Source organism: Mya arenaria, chromosome 3, assembly GCF_026914265.1.
Source record: "Mya arenaria isolate MELC-2E11 chromosome 3, ASM2691426v1".
Taxonomy (NCBI): domain Eukaryota; kingdom Metazoa; phylum Mollusca; class Bivalvia; order Myida; family Myidae; genus Mya; species Mya arenaria.
In genome coordinates, this window is record NC_069124.1 from 28577531 (window position 1) to 28594414 (window position 16884).

At 33.4% G+C, this 16884-nt stretch overlaps 1 protein-coding gene across 11 annotated transcripts in view; it reads right to left on the reverse strand.

Annotated features, from left to right (window-relative positions):
• The window catches only part of LOC128228959 (interferon-inducible GTPase 1-like), a 51051-nt gene that overhangs the window by 8043 nt on the left and 26124 nt on the right, over positions 1 to 16884 (reverse strand). For 4 of the 11 annotated variants that reach the window (XM_052940546.1, XM_052940549.1, XM_052940548.1 and 1 more), the window contains 8 exons: positions 15425 to 15469; positions 13532 to 13576; positions 12721 to 12765; positions 9164 to 9208; positions 4746 to 4790; positions 3970 to 4014; positions 2951 to 2995; positions 343 to 387 (listed from right to left, as the gene is read on the reverse strand). In XM_052940546.1, coding sequence (XP_052796506.1) covers positions 343 to 387; positions 2951 to 2995; positions 3970 to 4014; positions 4746 to 4790; positions 9164 to 9208; positions 12721 to 12765; positions 13532 to 13576; positions 15425 to 15469 — 360 coding nt within the window. The remainder of the gene's footprint in view (positions 1 to 342; positions 388 to 2950; positions 2996 to 3969; positions 4015 to 4745; positions 4791 to 9163; positions 9209 to 12720; positions 12766 to 13531; positions 13577 to 15424; positions 15470 to 16884) is intronic. The other 7 variants (XM_052940550.1, XM_052940551.1, XM_052940552.1 and 4 more) reach the window with 7 other exon arrangements.

Below are 16884 nucleotides of genomic sequence, written 5' to 3' on the forward strand. Positions count from 1 at the left end.
CCCGAAAACTGTTTGCAAAAGTAGAAAAAGCGTCGCAGCTGTTAAACAATAAACTACTCCCGAGTATCATCGGAAAATTGTCGACATATGTTATGGATTATCGCCGAACAATGGCTAAATGAGTTTCAAACAGCCGACATTTTCCCGTGCTGTATGATAAATAGTTAATGATTATCAAGCTCGGATGAATAATCCCCCCAAAAATGTTGATTACTTTTGAAAATACACGAACTTAGCTCATTTAAGGTTTCATTTCAAGTTAACTTATTATCCTTTTGTCTTTACTCGTTCATATAACCATATTCAACTAAAACGTATATCGTTATCGAATATAACAAGTACCTTCAATTACTGTCCAAAATTCTTCAGTTACTGATTCATTACGACCTTAAAAAAAACAATGTTAAAAATAAGTTAAACATAATCATCAAATGGCATTAATGGTTTATTTAAAGGAATGTTTAGGTTAACCAAACCAATAAAACAGCTTCACATTAACATGTTTCAAACGACTTTGATAATGTGACATGAAGTCACTCATTATTCATGTAAAAGCATAATTGAGAATGGTTTGCATGAAACTTGAATTTTTGTTTTTGTTTATTCACATATTTGCGTTAGTATTCTTTAATACCAAATTTTTTTTGACTTGAAATAGTGGCATTAGTATTCTTAATTATACATAATGGCGGCAGATCTCGATGTTTTATTTAAATTTCATAGTGCCGTCAGTATTCTTTATTTTACATAAGGACGTCAGTATTCTTGATTCCACATAGTAACGTTAATATTATTGATTCTAAAAAGTTGCGTAAGGATTCTTGATTCCACATATTTGCGTCAGTATTCTTGATTTTACAAAGTGGCTTCAGTATTCTTGATTCCACATAGTGGCATCCGTATTCTTGTTTAAAGATAATGAGGTCAGAATTCTTGATTCTCCATAGTGGCGTCAGTATTCTGCATTCAACAAAGTGGCGTCAGTATTTTTGATTCAACATATTGGCGACAGTATTCTTGATTCTTCAAAGTGGCGTCAGTATTCTTGATTCTATAAAATGAGGTCAGTATTCTTCATTCAACATAGTTTCGTCAGAATTCTTCGTTCAACATAAGTGCGTCAGTATTCTTGATTCTACATAGTCGCGTCAGTTTTTTTTATTCTATGTAGTTGCGTCAGTATACTTCATTCAACATAGTTGCGTCAGTATTCTTCATTCAACATAAGTGCGTCAGTATTCTTGATTCTACATAGTGGCGTCAGTATTCTTGATTCTACAAGGTCGTGTCAGTATTCTTGATTCTACATAGTGGCGTCAGTATACTAGATTCTAAATAGTGGCGTCAGTATTCTTGATTCCAGATATTTGAGTCAGTATTCTTGATTCTACATGTTTGCGTCAGTATTCTTGATTCAACATAGTGGTGTCAGTATTCTTCATTCCACATATTTGCGTCAGTATTCTTGATTCTACATAGTCGCGTAAGTATTCTTGATTCTACATAGTTGCGTCAGTATTCTTCATTCTACAAAATGGCGTCAGTAATCATGATCCTACATAGTAACGTCAGTATTCTTGATTCTACATAGTTACGTCAGTATTCTTGATTCTACATGTTTGCGTCAGTATTCTTGATTCAACATAGTGGCGTCAGTATTCTTGATTCCACATATTTGCGTCAGTATTCTTGATCCTACATAGTTGCGTCAGTAATCTTGATTCCACATAGTTGAGTCAGTAATCTTGATTCTACATAGTGGCGTCATTATTCTTGATTCTACATAGTGGCGTCAGTATTCTAGATTCTACATATTGGCGTCATTATTCTTGATTCTACATATTGGTGTCAGTATCCTTGATTCTATATAGTAACGTCAGAATTCCTGATTCTACATAGTGGCGTCAGTATTCTTGATTATACATAGTGGCGTCAGTATTCTTGATTCTACATAGTGGCGTCAGTATTCTTGATTCCACATAGTATCTTCTGTGTTTTATTTTACGTAGTGCCATCAATTGTCTTTGATTTTATACTTAGTCGTCAGAATTCTTCAGTCTGCGTAATGGCGTCAGAAGTATTGATACTATACTGTTTAAATACACGATTTCTAATGAAAACAGGATCACATATACTGGTGTAATTTCATAATAATTACATTCGTTGTCTCTCTGAAAGGCTTCAGTGACTACTTGATTTTGAGCAGAAAGTAAACCGATCAGATTTTACATTGTTAAAAACTATAAAATATAGAATAAAAATATTGTTTTCTACATGTATTTATTTAATGTTTATTACTTCGTATCATTTCGCACAGGAGTTTACTCTGCAAGAAATTACCAGTAAGTAGCTACAAATATAACAATGATTCCTACGCACAAGGATCAATGCCAAACTAACACTAAGTAAGACACATACAAAGCAACAAGACGAAGTTGCATCGTACGTAGTGCTTCATCGATGGTAAGAATTCTTAAGCAGCACTTTTTCTTATAGGCACTATCTGACCATATGCGACATTAGTTTAAATGTATACGACATAAAGCGAAAGGTATTCGACCTCTTCGAGACGAGAGCTCGCCGCAAATGGTAACAAAAGTGGAAAAAGCGTCGCAGCTGTGTAAAATAAACCACAACCGAGTATCATCGGACAATTGTCGACATATGTTGTGGACTATCGCCGAACAATTGCTAAATGATTGGCGATAATCACACGACAATCGTCTTATGAGTTTAAAAACAGCCGACATGTTACCGTGCTGTATGATAAATAGTTAATGATTATCAAGCTCGGATGAATAATCTCCAAAAATGTTGATAACTGTTGAAAAGACATGAACTTAGCTTATTTAAGGCTTCATTCCAAATTGACTTATTATCCTTTTGTTTTTACTCGTTCATATTACCATATTCAACTATAACGTATATCGTTATCGAATATAACATGTACCTTCAATTTCTGCCCGAACTTCTTCAGCTACTGTTTCATTACGACCTTAAAAGAAAACAATGTTAAAAATAAGTCAAACATCTCATCAAATGGTATTAATGGTTTATATAAAGGAATGTTGAGATTGATCAAACCAATACAACAGGTTCACATTTATATGTTTGAAATGACATTGATAATGTGACATCTTAATCACTCATTATTCATGTCAAAGCATAATTAAAAATGGTTTGCATGAATTTCAATATTTGTTTTTGATTATACACATATCTGCGTTAGTATTCTTGAATAACAAATTGTTTTTACTTTACATAGTGGCATAAGTATTCTTTATTGTACATAGTGGCGGCATTATGTTTTATTTTGCACAGTGATGATGGTTTATTTATATTTCATAACGGCGTCAGTTTTCTTGATTTTATATAGCGGCCTCAGTATTCTTGATTCTACATAGTTAATCAGTATTTTTGATTCTATATAGCTGCGTCAGTATTCTTGATTCTACATAGCGGCCTCAGTATTCTTGATTCTACAAAGTCGCGTCAGTATTCTTGATCTTCATAGTAACGTCAGTATTCTTGATTCTACATAGTTACGTCAGTATTCTTGATTCTGCATAGTGGCGTCAGTATTCTTGATTCTACTTAGCGGCCTCAGTATTCTTGATTCTACAAAGTCGCGTCAGTATTCTTGATTCTATATAGTAACGTCAGTATTTTTGATTCTACAGAGTAACCTTAAAATTCTTGATTCTACATAGTGGCGTCAGTATTCTTCATTAAACATAGTGGCGTCAGTATTCTAGATTCTACATAGTGGTGTCATTATTCTTGATTCCACATAGTATCTTCTATGTTTTATTTTACCTAGTGGCATCAATTGTCTTTGATGTTACACTGTGTCGTCATAATTCTTCAGTCTGCTTAGTGGCATCAGAAGTATTGATCCTATTCTGTTTAACTACACAATTTCTAATCAAAACAGGATCACGTATACCGGTGTTATATCATAACTTTTACCTTCGTTGTCTCTCTGAACGGCTTCAGTGACTTCTTGATTTTGAGCTGAAAGTAAACCGATCAGATTTTACATTGTTAAAAACTATAAAATCTAGAATAAAAAAGATTGTTGCTCTTTGTTTTATGTTAATTACTTGGTATCATTTCGCACAGGAGTTTACTCTGCAAGAAATTACCGTTGGAAATAACAGGGACAAATCCAGTAGCTCCTAATATAACAATGATCCCTACACATAAGGATCAATGACAAACAAACACTAAGTAAGACACATACAAAGCAACAAGACAAAGTTGCATCGTACGTGAGGCTTTATCGATGTTGAGAATTCTTAAGCAGCACCTTTTCTTATAGGCACTATCTGACCATATGCGACATTAGTTCGAATATATACGACATATAGCGAAAGGTATTCGACTTCCTCGAGACGAGAGCTCCCCGTAACTCGTTACAAAAGTAGAAAAAAGCATCGCAGCTGTTAAACAATAAACTCCTCCCGAGTATCATCGGAAAATTGTCGACATATGTTGTGGATTATCGCCGAACAATGGCTAAATGAGTTTCAAATAGCCGACATGTTCCCGTGCTGTATGATAAATAGTTAATGATTATCAAGCTCGGGTGAATAATCTCCCCAAAAATGTTGATAACTGTTGAAAAGACATGGACTTAGCTGATTTATTGTTTCATTTCAAATAAACTTATTATCCTTTTGTTTTACTCGTTCATATAACCATATTCAACTAAAACGTATATCGGTATCGAAAATAACAAGTACCTTCAATAACTGTCCGAACTTCTTCAGTTACTGATTCATTACGACCTTAAAATAAAACAATGTTAAGATTAAGTTAAACATCCTCATCAAAGGGCGTTAATGGTTAATTTAAAGGAATGTTTAGGTTAACCAAACCAATAAAACAGCTTCACATTAACATGTTTTAAACGACTTTGATAATGTGACTTGAAATCACTCTTTAATCATGTAAAAGCATAATTGAGAATGGTTTGCATGAAACTTGAATTTTTGTTTTTGATTATACACATATTTGCGTTAGTATTCTTTAATACCAAATTGTTTTTGACTTGACATAGTGGCATTAGTGTTCTTAATTATACATTATGGCGGCAGACTGTTTTATTTTTCCAATACTCGATGTTTTATTAAAATTTCATAGTGGCGTCAGTATTCTTGATATTACATGAGGACGTCAGTATTCTTCATTCCACATAGTAATGTAAGTATTATTGATTCTAAAATGTTGCGTAAGGATTCTTGATTCCTCATATTTGCGTCAGTATTCTTGATTTTACATAGTAGCGTCAGTATTTTTGATTCCACATAGTGGCATCCGTATTCTTGATTAAAGATAATGAGGTCAGAATTCTTGATTCTCTATGGTTGCGTCAGTATTCTGCATTCAACATAGTGGCGTCAGTATTCTTGATTCAACATATTGGCGACAGTATTCTTGATTCTACATAGTTAATTCAGTATTCTTCATTCTATAAAAGGAGGTCAGTATCCTTTAGTCTACATAGTTGCGTCAGTATTCTTCATTCAACATAGTGGCGACAGTATTTTTCATTTCACATAGTTGCGTCAGTATTCTTCATTCAACATAGTTTCGTCAGTATTCTTCATTCAACAAAAGTGCGTCAGTATTCTTGATTCTACATAGTCGCGTCAGTTTGTTTGATTTTATATAGTTGCGTCAGTATTCTTCATTCGAAATAGTTGCGTCAGTATTCTTCATTCAACAAAAGTGCGTCAGTATTCTTGATTCTACATAGTAACGTCAGTATTCTTGATTCTACATAGTTAAGTCAGTATTCTTCATTTTCATTCTACATAGTGGCGTCAGTATTCTTGATTCTACTTAGCGGCTTCAGTATTCATGATTCTACATAGTGGCGTCAGTATTCTTGTTTCTACATGTTTGCGTCAGTATTCTTGATTAAACATAGTGGCGTCAGTATTCTTGAGTCCACATATTTGCGTCAGTATTCTTGATCCTACGTAGTTGCGTCAGTAATCTTGATTCCAAATAGTTGAGTCAGTAATCTTCATTCTACATAGTGGCGTCATTATTCTTGATTCCACATATTGGCGTCAGTATTCTAGTTTCTACATAATGGCGTCAGTATTCTGGATTCTACATATTGGCGTCATTATTCTTGATTCTACATAGTGGCGTCAGTATTCTTGATTCTACTTAGCGGCTTCAGTATTCATGATTCTACATAGTGGCGTCAGTATTCTTGTTTCTACATGTTTGAGTCAGTATTCTTGATTCAACATAGTGGCGTCAGTATTCTTGATTCCACATATTTGCGTCAGTATTCTTGATCCTACGTAGTTGCGTCAGTAATCTTGATTCCAAATAGTTGAGTCAGTAATCTTCATTCTACATAGTGGCGTCATTATTCTTGATTCCACATATTGGCGTCAGTATTCTAGTTTCTACATATTGGCGTCAGTATTCTGGATTCTACATATTGGCGTCATTATTCTTGATTCTACATATTGGTGTCAGTATCCTTGATTCTATATAGTAACGTCAGAATTCCTGATTCTACATAATGGCTTCAGTATTCTTGATTCTACATAGTGGCGTCAGTATTCTTGATTCTTCATAGTGGCGTCAGTATTCTTGATTTCACATAGTATCTTCTGTGTTTTATTTTACGTTGTGGCATCAATTGTCTTTGATTTTATACTTAGTCGTCAGAATTCTTCAGTCTGCGTAGTGGCGTCAGAAGTATTGATACTATACTGTTTATCTACACGATTTCTAATGAAAACAGGATCACATATACTGGTGTTATTTCATAATATTTACATTCGTTGTCTCTCTGAAGGGCTTCAGTGACTACTGGATTTTAAGCAGAAAGTAAACCGATCAGATTTTACATTGTTAAAAACTATAAAATATAGAATAAAAATATTGTTTGCTACATGTATTTATTTAATGTTTATTACTTCGTATAATTTCGCATAGGAGTTTACTCTGCAAGAAATTACCAGTAAGTAGCTACAAATATAACAATGATTCCTACGCACAAGGGTCAATGCCAAACTAACACTAAGTAAGACACATACAAAGCAACAAGACGAAGTTGCATCGTACGTAATGCTTCATCGATGGTAAGAATTCTTAAGCAGCACTTTTTCTTATAGGCACTATCTGACCATATGCGACATTAGTTTAAATGTATACGACATAAAGCGAAAGGTATTCGACCTCTTCGAGACGAGAGCTCGCCGCAAATGGTAACAAAAGTGGAATAAGCGTCGCAGCTGTGTAAAATAAACCACAACCGAGTATCATCGGACAATTGTCGACACATGTTGTTGATTATCGCCGAACAATTGCGAAATGGTTGGCGATATTCACACGACAATCGTCTTATGAGTTTAAAAACCGCCGACATGTTCCCGTGCAATATGATAAATAGTTAATGATTGTCAAGCTCGTATGAATAATCTCCAAAAATGTTGATAACTGTTGAAAAGACATGAACTTAGCTTATTTAAGGCTTCATTCCAAATTGACTTATTATCCTGTTGTTTTTACTCGTTCATATTACCGTATTCAACTATAACGTATATCGTTATCGAATATAACATGAACCTTCAATTTCTGCCCGAACTTCTTTAGTTACTGTTTCATTACGACCTTAAAAGAAAACAATGTTAAAAATAAGTCAAACATCTCATCAAATGGTATTAATGGTTTATATAAAGGAATGTTGAGATTTATCAAACCAATACAACAGGTTCACATTTATATGTTTGAAATGACATTGATAATGTGACATCTTAATCACTCATTATTCATGTCAAAGCATAATTGAAAATGGTTTGCATGAACTTGAATTCTTTATTGTACATAGTGGCGGCATGATGTTTTATTTTGCACAGTGGCGATGGTTTATTTATATTTCATAATGGCGTCAGTATTCTTGATCCTATAAAGCGGCCTCAGTATTCTTGATTCTACATACTTGGTCAGTATTCTTGATTCTACATAGCGGCCTAAGTATTCTTGATTCTACATATTGGCGTCAGTATTCTTGATTCTACATAGCGGCCTCAGTATTCTTGATTCTACAAAGTCGCGTCAGTATTCTTGATTCTACATAGTAACGTCAGTATTCTTGATTCTACATAGTTACGTCAGTACCCTTGATTCTACATAGTGGCGTCAGTATTCTTGATTCTACTTAGCGGCCTCAGTATTCTTGGTTCTACATAGTGGCGTCAGTATTCTTGATTCTATTTGGTAACGTCAGTATTCTTGATTCTACATAGAAACTTCAGAATTCTTGATTCTACATAGTGGCGTCCAGTATGTTTGATTCTACATAGTGGTGTCAGTATTCTTGATTCTACATAGTGGCGTGAGTATTCTTGATTCCACATATTATCTTTTATGTTTTATTTTAAGTAGTGGCATCAATTATCTTTGGTTTTACACTTAGTCTTCAGAATTCTATAAAAACTATAAAATCTAAAATAAAAAAGATTGTTGCTCTTTGTTTTATGTCAATTACTTGGTATCATTTCGCACAGGAGTTTATTCTGCAAGAAATTACCATTGGAAATAACAGGGACAAATCCAGTAGCTCCAAATATAACAATGATCCCTACGCACAAGGATCAATGCCACACAAACACTAAGTAAGACACATGCAAAGCAACAAGACAAAGTTGCATCGTACGTGAGGCTTTATCGATATTGAGAATTCTTAAGCAGCACTTTTTCTCATAGGCACTATCTGACCATATGCGACATTAGTTCGAATATATACGACATATAGCGAAAGGTACTTCCCCGAGACGACAGCTCGCCGTAACTGGTTACAAAAGTAGAATAAAGCATCGCAGCTGTTAAAAAATATACTACTCCCGAGTATCATCGGAAAGTTGTCGACATATGTTGTGGATTATCGCTGAACAATGGCTAAATTAGTTTCAAATAGCCGACATGTTCCCGTGCTGTATGATAAAGAGTTAATGATTATCAAGCTCGGATGAATAATCCACCCAAAAATGTTGATTACTGTTGAAAAGACATGAACTTAGCTCATTTATTGTTTCATTTTAAATTAACTTATTATCCTTTTGTTTTTACTCGTTCATATTACCATATTTAACTATAATGTATTATCGTTATTGAATGTAACAAGTACCTTCAATTTCTATCCGAACTTTTTCAGTTACTGATTCATTACGACCTTAAAATAAAACAATGTTATAAAATAAGTTAAACGTCCTCATCAAATGGCATTAATGGTTAATTTAAAGGAATGTTTAGATTAACATGTTTAAATGACTTTGATAATGTGACATGAAATCACTCATTATTCATGTAAAAACATAATTGAAAATGGTTTGCATGAAACTTGAATTTTTGTTTTTGATTATACACATATTTGCGTTAGCATTCTTTAAAACCAAATTGTTTTTGACTTGACATAGTGGCATTAGTATTCTTTATTATACATAATGGCGGCAGACTGTTATTTTTCCAATACTCGATGTTTTATTTAAATTTCATAGTGGCGTCAGTATTCTTGATATTACATAATGACGTCAGCATTCTGCATACCACATAGTAACGTTAGTATTATTGATTCTAAAAAGTTGCGTAAGGATTCTTTATTCTACATTTTGGCGTATGTATTCTTGATTTTACATATTGGCGTCAGTATTCTTGATTCTGTATAATTGCGTCAGTATTCTTGATTCAACATAGTTGCGTCAGTATTTTTGAGTCTGCATAGTTGCGTCAGTATTTTTGATTCTATATAGTTGCGTAAGTATTCTTGATTCGACATAGTTGCGTAAGAATTCTTGATTCGACATAGTTGTGTAAGACTTCTTGATTCTACAAAGTTACGTCAGTATTCTTGCGTCAGTATTTTTGATTCTATAAAGTTACGTCAGTATTCTTGATTATACTAAGTTACGTCAGTATTCTTGATCCTAAATAGTTACGTTAGTATTCTTGATTCTACATAGTTGCGTCAGTATTCTTGATTCTATAAAGTTACGTCAGTATTCTTGATTCTACAAAGTAACGTCAGTATTTTTGATTCTACATAGTTGCGTCAGTATTCTTGATTCTATAAAGTTAAGTCGGTATTCTTGATTCTACAAAGTAACGTCAGTATTCTTGATTCTAAAAACTTACGTCAGTATTTTTGATTCTATAAAGTTACTTCAGTATTATTGATCCTAAATCAGTACGTCAGTATTCTTGATTCTACATAGTTGCGTCAGTATTCTTGATTCTATAAAGTTACGTCAGTATTCTTGATTCTACAAAGTAACGTCAGTATTCTTGATTCTAAAAACTTACGTCAGTATTCTTGATTCTACAAAGTTATGTCAGTATTCTTGATTCGACATAGTTGCGTCAGTATTCTTGTTTCGACATAGTTGTGTTTTAATTCTTGATTCTACAAAGTTACGTCAGTATTCTTGATTCTACAAAGTTACGTCATTATTCTTGATTCGACATAGTTGCTTCAGTATTCTTGATTCTACAAAGCTACGTGAGTATTCTTTATTCTACATAGTTACGTCAGTATTTTCGATTCTACAAAGTTACGTCAGTATTCTTGATCTTAAATAGTTACGTCAGTATTCTTGATTCTACAAAGTTGCGTCAGTATACTTGATTCTACATAAATACGTTAGTATTCTTGATTCTACAAAGTTACCTCAGAATTCTTGATTCTACATAGTTACGTTAGTGTTCACGATTCTAAAAAGTAACGTCAGTATTCTTGATTCTACATAGTTACGTCAGTATTCTTGCGTCAGTGTTCTTGATTCTATAAAGTAAAGTCAGTATTCTTGATTCTACATAGTTGCTTCACTATTCTTCACTCTACAAAGTTACGTCATTATAGTTGCTTCAGTATTCTTGATTCTACATAGTAACTTCAGTATTCTTGACTCTCAAAGTTATGTCAGTATTATTGATTCTGCATAGTTGCTTCAATATTCTTGACTCTACAAGGTAACGTCAGTATAGATGCTTCAGTGTTCTTGATTGTACAAATTACGTCAGTATTCTTGATTCTACATAGTTGCATCAGTATTCTTGACTCTACAAAGTTAAGTCAGTATTCTTGATTATACTTAGTTACGTCAGTATTCTTGATCCTAAATAGTTATGTCAGTAGTCTTGATTTTACATAGTTGCGTCAGTATTCTTGATTTTCCAAAGTTACGTCTGTATTCTTGATTCTACAAAGTTACGTCATTATTCTTGATTCTACATAGTTGCTTCAGTATTCTTCACTCTACAAAGTTAAGTCATTATAGTTGCTTCAGTATTCTTGATTCGACATAGTTACGTCAGTATTCTGGACTCTACAAAGTTACGTCAGTATTCTTGATACTACATAGTTGCTTCAGTATTCTTGACTCTACAAAGTTACGTCAGTATAGATGCTTCAGTGTTCTTTATTCTACAAATTTAAGTCAGTATTCTTGATTCTACATAGTTGCGTCAGTATTCTTGATTCTACAAAGTTACGTCAGTATTCTTGATTATACTTAGTTACGTCAGTATTCTTGATCCTAAATAGTTACGTCAGTATTATTGATTTTACTTAGTTGCGTCAGTATTCTTGATTCTCCAAAGTTACGTCAGGATTCTTGATTCTACAAGGTTAAGTCAGTACTCTTGATTCTACATAGTTGCTTCAGTATTCTTGCGTCAGTGTTCTTGATTCTACAAAGTAACGTCAGTATTCTTGATTCTACATAGTTGCTTCAGTTTTCTTCACTCTACAAAATTACGTCATTATAGTTGCTTCAGTATTCTTGATTCTACATAGTTACGTCAGTATTCTGGACTCTACAAAGTTACGTCAGTATTTTTGATTCTATATAGTTGCTTCAGTATTCTTGACTCTACAAAGTTACGTCAGTATAGATGCTTCAGTGTTCTTTATTCTACAAATTTACGTCAGTATTCTTGATTCTACATAGTTGCGTCAGTATTCCTGATTCTACATAGTTACGTCAGTATTCCTGATTCGTTATAGTTGCGTAAGAATTCTTGATTCAACACAGTTACGTCAGTGTTCTAGATTCTACAAAGTTACGTCAGTATTCTTGATTCTACAAAGTTACATCAGTATTCTTGATTCTACATAGTTACGTCAGTGTTTTTGATTTTACAAAATTACGTCAGTATTATTGATTCTACAAAGTTACGTCAGTATTCTTGATTCTAAATAGTTACGTCAGGGTTCATGATTCTACAAAGTAACGTCGGAATTCTTGATTCTTAATAGTTATGTTAGTTGTCTTGATCCTAAATAGTTACGTAAGTATTCTCGATCCTAAATAGTTTCGTCAGTATTCTTGATTCTACATAGTTACGTCAGTATTCTTGATCCTAAATAGTTACTTCAATATTCTTGATTCTACAAAGTTACGTCAGTATTATTGATTCTACATAGTTACGTTAGAGTCCTTGATTCTACAAAGTTACGTCTGCATTCTTGATTCTACTAAGTTACGTCAGTATTCTTGATTCTACAAAGTTACGTCGGTATTCTTGATTCTACATAGTTACGTAAGTATTCTTTATTCTGCATAGTAACGTCTATTCTTTTATTTTACGTAGTGTCGTCATTTTTCGTTGACTTTACAACGTTCTGTCAGAAGTCGTGATCCTATACAATTTAACTTATCACTTATACCGATGTTATATAACATTTACCTTCTTTGTCTCTCTGAACGGCCTCAGTGACTTCTTGATTTTCAGCTGAAAAAGACTTACCTAAATATACATTGTTAAATAATATAAAGAATAGTATAAAAAATGCTTTCTATATGCTTAATGTTTGTTACTTCGTATCATTTCGCACAGGAGTTTACTCTTCAGTAAATTACCATTGGAAAAATCAGGGACCAATCCGGTACCTCAACATATAACAATGATTCTGACGCACAGTGATCAATCCCAAACAAACATTAAGTAAGGCACATACAAAGCAAGAATACAACGTTGCATCGTACGTGAGGCTTAATCGATGTTGAGAATTTTTAAACAGCAAATTTTCACATAGGCACCATCTGAACATATGCGACATTAGTTCAAATCTATACGACATATAGCGAAAGGTATTCGGGTTCCTGGGGACAAGAGGTCGCCGGAACTGGTAACAAAAGTTGAAAAAAAGCGTCGCAGCTGTGAAAAGTAAACTTCTCCCGAGTATTATCGGACAATTGTCGACATATGTTGTGGATTATCGCCGAACAATTGCTAAAGATTGGCGATAATCACACGACAATCGTCTTATGAGTTTAAAAACCGCCGACATGTTCCCGTGCTGTATGATAAATGGTTAATGATTGTCAAGCTCGTATAAATAATCTCCAAAAAATGTTGATAACTGTTGAATAAACATGAACATAGCTCATTTTATTCATATGGCTTCATTTCAAATTAACTTATTATTCTGTTGTTTTTACTCGTTTATATTACCATATTCAACTATAACATATATCGTTATCAAAAAAACACTTACCTTCAATTTCTGTCCGGACGTCTTCAGTTTCTGCTTCTTTACGACCTTAAATGAAAACAATGTTATAAATAAGTTGAACATCCTCATCAAATGGTATTAATGGTTTATTGAATGGAATACTGAGATTTATCAAACCAATACAAAAACTACATATTAATATGTTTTAAATGGTTTTTGAAAATGTGACATCTTTTCACCTATTATTCGTGTAAAAACACGATTGCAAATGGTTTGCATGAATTTTGTAGAGAAAAGCGTAAACACCGTTTCAATATTTGACATCTTTATCTTGAATGTACCAGTTATTACCTAAATATGAAAAAAGGAGATATAACGAAACCAAATATTATCAATTGCCAGCCAAATAATAATAGAATAGGTATGTTTCTTCTAGGTTATTAAACACATTTATTTTTGATTGATGAAAGTTTGATGAATGGACTTTTTATACTGATGTTGATTTTCCAATACTGGACGTGACAAATAAGTCGTAAGCTGAAGATTTAGTCTTAAGTTAGAAAGAAGAATAATTGCAACAAGAGCTATCCAAGGACAGCGCGCTCAACTATGCACCGCTTTTCCTTGAAATGAACACATCAATAATATAATATGTGCCTGTCAATATCAATTGAAAAGGAAAGAAAAGGAAAACAAATCATGGAATATAATTTGAGTGGATATAAAGTTACGCTATCTTATTTTGTGTAAGCCGTGGACAACTGTGTAAAGTATGCAGTTAATTGAATTACCGTTTTTTGGATCAGAATTAAATCCCAAAGCTGCCATACAACTTAAACCAAATTTTGTAAGTCGATCAATAATTTGATTTGTATATAGGGCAATATGAAGTAATTAAATCCATTTTTTGATAGCCGTGCAAAGCTGTATGAGGTATGAAGTCCATTGACTGATAGGAATTTGAGATCTGAGTTAAAAGACATAAGTTGCTTTTATATATCAACTTAACTTTCGAAGACAATCAAGGGCCATAAATTGTATTTAGGATAATTGAGTTATTTAACCTTATTGTGTGATGGCCGTTAACAATAATTTGAAGTATGAAGTCAATTGAATGAAGGGAAATAGTAGTTTATTAGTGAAACCTCAAACTTGCCATATAACTTAAAGTGACACTCTTATTCAAAATCAAACATTCAAATGTATTACAAACATCAATTTTGACTGATGAACCTTTAATTGATCAATAAATTTTGCATTTATGGACAGTTAAGGTTGAAATACCGTATTTTATGCGTTTTTCTTTCAAATATACTCGATATCCAACCATTGTTTTCGACATTTATTAATTTTTATTTGAATGTTTAAACAATAATACTAATTTTGGTAAATCTTTTTTGAGAGTATGAGTGCATGTTTAAACCAGACATAATGTGCCCCTAAACTTTAAACTGTTAGTAAGTAAATAATGTGTCATTCGTGCATTAACGGATGATGGCAATATGTTACTTAATTGTGTAATGGTCCTTCACAACTGTGTGAAGTATGAAGTGAATTAAAAATAGGTGACGACGATTTGGCGAGTAGTATAGTCCCTCCATATTCTTCGAATAGTCGAGCTAAAACATTTGATTCGACAAACATTAGCGTCAGTATTCTTGGAATTTAATTTGTTAGGTCAACGTTCTAGATTTTACATAGTGGTGTCAGTATTGTTGATTGTACATAATGGCGTTAGTATTCTTGTTTTACATAGTGGCATCAGTTTTCTTAATTTGACACAGTGGCGTCGGTATTTTCATTTTTCATTGTTGCGTAAGTATTCTTGAATCTATATATGGCGTCTGTTTTTTTGACTCTACACAGTGACATTATTATTTTGCCTTTCTGTTGCAAACAGGATCACTTATATTGGTAAAGTGGTATTATACATACCTTCGTTGTAGCTATGAATGGCTTCAGTGTCTACTTGATTTTGAGCTGAAAGGAAAACGTCCTCATTATCAACGCATTGCTTAACTTATTTTTAATGTTTGTAATTTCATATCTTTTACTCTGCAATACATTACCATTGGAAACAACAGGGACACTCCAGTACCTCAAAATATAACAATGATCCTAACGCACAATGATCAATGGCAAACAAACACTAAGTAAGACACATACAAAGCAACAGGACAACAAACACAAACTGGATCAAACACACAATCCAAACTGTAGTCGTTGGTAAATGTAGGGGTTATAACTGCATTGGCACGCTCAGTGTAAATTAAGTGAAAACTGGGGGTTAAAATCAGTAAATGAGTGCTTCACTTTGCACTACTGTCATCTAAAGTACATTAAGATGTCGTTTAGAAGATGTATATATTAACTAGTAAAACTTGGATTGGGTGTCCGTCCATAAAAAAAGCTGTTTACGTCATAACGATTCGTCAAGACACATGGCTGCCAAACCTGGGACTGTTACAGTTTATTCGGTTTGTAGCACGACGTTTATATTGTATAAGATTGTGTGCGAATGGAGTGAATTTTGTACGACTGCAATATGACAACCCAAAATGTGTACTTAAGTCGCAGGCTATTGCATTCGAATGATTAAAATGATATAGGTCGTAAGTAGTCTTATACAATCAAAAACAATTAAAAACGCTGGCAAAGTATGATAGTGGAATACCCTAACGTGTTTAACCCGACTTTCGGCATTCAGAACTCCTCGGCCATTTTATCGAAAACAACCTCGGATGTATTTTTACGGTTTACATACTCAAAAAGTGGTATATGTACGTTTAAATCCGCTGCAAAAAGATCGCGTAGTAATCTTATTAAGCAGTTAAATTTATGAGTTAACTCTTCGGAATCTTAATTATGTTTGCAATAAAACAATTCACTGGCAATCAATTTAAACTAAAATCAATAAATACAACTCTTAAACACCACATTTAGTTAATGATATTATTCAAAATTTACGAACTTCTTTAACTGATGTACCGGCATACACAAAATATTGCCGAGGAGCTCCGAATGGACTATGGGTGTACTAGATCAAACGTATCCTTGTGTCGAACCTTTTAGATTCCCTTCGTACTCTCGTTGATTAAGTAGTTATCCATATGGAATAAACGTATGGACTATGACCACCTCATTGAACCTGATAAACACTTCCACGACTGATCGAAGACTCGATTATGATCAGTGTCCTGACAATGATAGCTTAGCTTAACGGCGTAATAGACTGTCACATTGTCACATTGACGACAAGATGCGATATTTTAAGTCAAACTTGTTTGACATATTTCGCATACAAGTATAGCTGGAAGTGCTTGCGATCATTTTAAACCATTTCATTACAATTATTAACGTCCTACATATTCTTATATTGACGTGCAAGATGGATA